This window comes from Marmota monax, unplaced genomic scaffold (genome assembly GCF_021218885.2).
Source record: "Marmota monax isolate L192 unplaced genomic scaffold, Marmota_monax_Labrador192_F-V1.1 WCK01_AAM20220418_F8-fsc00005, whole genome shotgun sequence".
NCBI lineage: Eukaryota > Metazoa > Chordata > Mammalia > Rodentia > Sciuridae > Marmota > Marmota monax.
In genome coordinates this window covers 25,268,769-25,274,768 of record NW_026692254.1, presented here as the reverse complement: position 1 = coordinate 25,274,768, position 6,000 = coordinate 25,268,769, and the positions used below count along the sequence as shown (strand labels likewise).

Below are 6,000 nucleotides of genomic sequence, written 5' to 3'. Positions count from 1 at the left end.
CAGTATGTGTTTATTGGTCTGAAAATGTAAGATTTTGAAGTTTGTGAGGAGGAATGACCTAGTCTTTTTGCATAGAATATAGTCTAGTATTGGCCTCCACCAGATCTGTACAATGTAGACTATTAGAGTAGGTCAAGGATAACACTTGCAATTAGTTGGTTGCACAGCCAGTACCAGAGATGCCTCTAGGACCCTCAGTGTCTCAGTGGTGCCAATGTGTATGCTGGGAAACTCAGATGCTATGGTATGGAGATAACATTCACATATGAGTAATCACTTTGAATTCTGGCAGAGGATCCAGGAAGAGAACCCAACTTTTCTGCTTCTAGTCTCCTTCAGAGACAAGCACAGGAATGCAAGAGAGCTCAGAGAAGGCTTCATAGGACCCACGGTAATTTTGAGATTACCATTGGATCCCATTCTAGGCATTGGCAGTATGCATAGGCCCTGAGGGCCTCCTAACAGTGCATGCAAAATGTTATGATTAGGAAGTAGCCCCCCTCCACACATAGGCAAATTCAGACAAGCTCGGAGGGTGGCTGAGCTCACACAGGCCAGCTTTTTGCCCTGACTTGTACACACATTTGGTGGTGAAGAGGGAGCATCACAACCACTGGATCAGTGGTTGGAGACACAGAGCTATCTGGAACCTCAGGACTGTGAGATGCTGTCTCTCCTTCTCCCTGTACCCTCTTCTTCTTCCCCCTCATCTATATTGAAGGCACACTCCTGGATCTGCCGGTCCAGCTCAGCAAAGCTCCCTTCATGGCCCATGCTGCTGTCTGGGCTGTAGTCGATCTCCTCCATGCAGGCTGGCTCATCATCCAGCTCTGAAGTGCTACTGCTGCTGCTGTTGCGCCTGCCATGGGTATAGAGGGGAAGGGAGACAGAAAGAGGGAAGTGGAGAGAAAGGAGGAGAAAGGAAAAGTTAGCCAAAAGGTGCAGCATTTAACAATTGATTAGTACAGGAGGGTGGGCCTTACCCTCTCTGGGTTTTAATCTTAGACTTGCAGCTCTTTTAAATGTATTTTGCACACCCTCCTGTGCCCTAAACTGCTAGCTTGAGACTGGGGAGAAAATCACATAAACTCTCCAGGCTTCTTTCTTCATTTGCCAGCAGAATTTGCATTTCTATGCCAAACAGAAGATATGGACAACCTCACATATTTAGCATTTTCAGGGTAGTATAAGCTTAAAGTGCATAGGCCCAGAAGGCTGTCATTGGGAGCCTGAGAAGGTCATGCCTTCTACTCCCAGGAAAGAGTGGAACGGGAATCAGGACAGATAGAACTCAAAGCCCAAACGCTTCCCACTCTACCAAACAGCACTGTGAATCATACTGCACAGATTTCCTTGATCATGTTGAATGGCTTATTGGAATTAGAAAATTAATCTAGGTTGAAATTAATAAATGAAACAATAGTGAGGAAACACTTTCTGTTTCTACTGTGTTTGTAATTCCCCCAAGATCTCTCCTCCGGTTTATTGACAAATGGAAGATCAACAAGGCCTGATCAGAAAAAGATAGAAGGAGACAGTAGGAATGTACCAAAGACCTTATAACAGATTGTGAGTGGGGAGAATTTCCTCTCCAGCAGCTCTATATCTCCTTCATTTGCATGAGATACCTTTTTTCCTGAACACTCTCTAATCACTCCCTACTTAGGACTTAACCAATTAGGATTAGCAGCATGCTGAGTCTCTACCCTGTGATTTATAGACAGCAAGCACTTCATAAATCAGGCAGAACTGTTCATCCACCTGCCTCACCATAAACAATGAAATGGGTAATCAGAGGCATGGTTACTTGTTAGCTTGGGAAATGAATCAGAAGTCAGTGTTTTAATTGTCTGCTGACCAGTGTGAGCTGCTTCTGTGGTCTCTAGACCTTCTGCACCCTAAAATAAAGGTCTGGTGGGGGCATTACCTGAGTGGAAAAGAAGGCAAAGAAATATTGACCTTGTTTCCACAGCACCACAGCATGTCATATTTTATAGGCTGAATTGTGGATAATAAAGTAGTTGAATGAAGGAAAGTTAGAGCCACCCCAGCCATAACACAATCTCAAGTCAGCAAGAAGCCTGATTGTCAGAGACTCACTTGCTACCACGCTAGGTAAAGAGGTGATAATGCAGTGCAGTGTCAAGAGCCTGATTATAAATCCTGGCTATGGGATTTGGAAAAAGCCCTTAATCTTATAGAATGGCAATAATAATGTGTCAAGAGTTGAAGTGAATTCTAAATGAGAAAACACATGGATATTGTCTTGCAGAGTGCTTTGTGAAATAAAAAAAAAATCAGCAATTTTTAATTCTGTCACTTTGTTGTGGATCCTAAAGAAAATGGTAAAACATGATGTGAAAGAACATTATGCATTTAAATTTATAGGTTTGCAGCTGGGTTACTGCAATACTATTGCAAAGCCATCCAAATTGGCATTGCTAATAATTTTTCTGAAACATAATTTGTATTGTGTCACTTCCAAATCCAGAACTTTGCAATAACTCTCCACTGCCTCTTAATGCAATGTAAGTATTGATGCGAACTTTCCTACAAGGTCCAGTTGGCATGAGTCCATGAGTAAACATGATCAGTCTTACCCTAATAAGGTCCTGCCTTTCCGCCATGAGCAGTCTGCTCCAGTCACTCACAAACTTAGAAACTCCCAATACAGTCACACTGATAAATGGATCTTGTTGGGATAATTCAAACAAAAAATACTTAATGTTTTGCTAAACTTTTACTCATGCAATCAGCTTCCCATACCTATAATAATCTTTCAATTTCTTGACATCCAACCAAATAAGGCATATTGTTTTTTTGTTTTGTTTTATTTTATATAAAAATAAATTTTATTAATTTTTAAATTTGTTTTAATTAGTTATACATGACAGAGAATGCACTTATCCACTTTGATATATCATACACAGATGGGATATAATTTTTCATTTTTTCTGAGTATACATGTTGTAGAATCATATTGGTCATGCAGTCACATATATCCATAAAATAATAATGTCTGTTTCATTCTACTATCTTTTCCTATCTCCACATCCCCTTCTTTCCCCTCTCTTCACTTCCTTCTGCCTAATCTAAGGTAATGCTATTCTTCTCTAGTGCCCCCTGCCTTATTGTGAATTAACATCCACATATTAGAGAAAATATTCGGCCTTTGGTCTTTTGGGATTGGCTTATTTCGCTTAGCATGAGATTCTCCAACTCCATCCATTTACTGGCAAATACCATAGTTTCTCTACCAAATACTTATTTTGATAAATTTCCGCTTAATAATAATGTCTTCCTCTGAATACTATTTCATATGTTCATTTAATTGTTTCAATCCTGAACTTGGGTGTAGTTTTATTGTTAATATAGAAAACCCAAGCCTCTGTCAAGATTCAAGTTTATTTTATTCTAAAGAATATATAGACCTAGCTATCCCTCTCCTCAGTCTATACTCAAAGGACTTAAAAACAGCATACTACACGGACACAGTCACATCAATTTTTATAGCAGCACAATTCACAATAGCTAAACTGTGGAGCCAACCTAGATGCCCTTCAGTGGATGAATGGATAAAAAAATGTGGCATATATACACAATGGAATTTTACTCAGCAATAAAAGAGAATAAAATCATGGCATTTGCAGGCAAATGGATGGAGTTAGAGAAGATAGTGCTAAGTAAGGTTAGTCAATCCCCCCCCAAAATGCCAAATGTTTTCTCTGATATAAGGAGGCTGATTTATAGTGGGATAGGGAGGGGGAGCATGGGAGGAATAGACAAACTCTAGATAGGGCAGAAGGGTTGGAGGGGAAAGGAGGGGACATGGGGTTAGAAATGATGGTGGAATGTGATGCACGTTATAATCCAAAGTACATGTATGAAGACAAGAATTTGTGTGAATATACTTTGTATACAACCAGAGAGATATGAAAAATTGTGCTCTATATGTGTAATAAGAATTGTAATACATTCTGCTGTTATAAATAAATAAAAATAATAATTAAGGAAAAAAAGAACATGGTAGATATACAGTAAAGTATTGCCAAATGGAAGATTAAATGGGTGTATGCTGAAAAATCCATATATTTTAATACCTCTATTTTATTTATTTATTTATTTTTATGTGGTACTGAAGATCGAACTGAGTGCCTGGCACGTGCTAGACAAGAACTCTACCACTGAGTGACAACTCCAGACCCCCCCAAACCCATATTTTGGATCATCTTCTAGGGTACTACTTTTTCTTGATTTATTTTTAAAGGTTTCATATATGACTATACCACAAATATTATGTCAATGCATTTTAGTAAGGTAAAACAAAGATGATTTCCTTTGTCATTTGGTGGTAGATGTAGGTCAGAGGATACAAAATGGCAGACCTGTAAGAAGAACAAGTCTAGAGATACAACATGAGGGTGAAAGTTAATAAAATTACATTAGGTAAGGTATTTTTTTTTCTTTAAATAGTAGATTTTAGCTTTTCTTAATAAAACATTAAATGTGTGAGATGATAATATGTTAGTATGCTTCATAAAAGTAACAATTTTACTAGCTATACTTATCCCATAACATCACAAGTGAACCTTAAATATACACAATAAGACTTCAACAACCAATTAGTTGTTGATAAACAACAATTAAAATAAACGAATCTATCTCAAAGGAATAAAAAATACATTGAAAAATTTAAATGAAAATATAAAATATTAAAATTTGTGTGACACAGATTAAGTCTTGCAAGAGAGAAAAATTTATAGCAACAAATGCTTACCTTAGCAAAGTTCAAACTCAGAATTCTAACATATACCTCCAGCAAGCAGAAAAATAAGAGCAAAACAAACGCAAAGCAAAGAGAAAAAAATCATAAATATAAGAGCAAAAATAAGTGTAATTAAAACCAGAAAAACAATAGAGAAAATTAGTGACACAGAGTTTGGACAACTTGTAAAGTCCCCAAAGAGACCAATGAAAGAAAAAAAGGCATCACCAAGTATCAGGAGTGAATCAGGAGCTAGCACTACAGACCCTGAGGGCATCAAAGAGATAATAAGGGGAGATTATAGCAAACCCTTACAAATGTAAACTTGACAACCTAGAATGTAGACCAATTCCTCAAAAAGCAAAAACTACAACAATTTATCTATATGGAATAGATAACTTGAATAACTCTAAAGCAATAAGAAATTTGAATTCACAAGTTAAAACCATTTAATAAAGAGGCCCAAATAGTTTCACTGGGGAATTCTACAAAATAATTAAAAATGAATTAATACTAATTCTATACAATCTCTTCCAGAAAACAAAAGAGGGAACATTTTCATTCATTTTATGTCTTGTATCACCCTGATACAAAAACCAGACATAATATAAACAAAGAAAAATCTCAAAATAATACCCTTCAGGAATATGGTACAATATTATTTAAAAAAATTAGCTAACTGAATTTAGCATCATGTAAAAGGTAATTATAAATCCTGAAGACAAGGAGTTAATTCCAGGGAGTCAAGGTTGGCTCAATATTTAAAAATATAATAAGTAATCCTTTATATTAATAGGCTAATGGACAAAAATTACATAATCATATAAATTTGTACAGAAGTAGTATTTAATAGAATCCTAAATCTGTTAATAGTAAAAAATCTCTAAAGAACTAATAATAGATGGGACTTGCTCACATTAATAAAGAACATCTACAAAATCAGAGAGCTACTATTACACATAATGATGAAAGACTGAACGCTTCCCTCCTAAGACTGGGAACAAGGAGCACAAGTTCACCTTCATCACTAGTATTCAGCATAGCATTGAAGTGCTAGCCAGAGCAGGAATGCAAAAGAATAGTAAAAGACATATACATAGGAAATCAAGAAATAAACTGTTCCTATTTGGGAAATATATAAAAGAAAATCAGAAACTTCCTGGAACTCTACATGAAGTCAGGGAGGTGGTAGGTGACAAAATCAACATACAAAAATCAATTATATCTCTATGTAG

General features: G+C 36.6%; 1 protein-coding gene across 2 annotated transcripts in view; it reads right to left on the bottom strand.

Annotated features, from left to right (window-relative positions):
* Positions 1–618: 618 nt before the first annotated feature.
* The window catches only part of Agbl1 (AGBL carboxypeptidase 1), a 719,307-nt gene continuing 713,925 nt past the window's right edge, over positions 619–6,000 (bottom strand). Inside the window, exon 22 of one of the 2 annotated variants that reach the window (XM_046439390.2) lies at positions 619–847. In XM_046439390.2, the coding sequence (XP_046295346.1) occupies positions 652–847 (196 nt within the window). In that variant the 3' untranslated portion in view covers positions 619–651. The remainder of the gene's footprint in view (positions 848–6,000) is intronic. The other variant, XM_058577088.1, reaches the window with a different exon arrangement.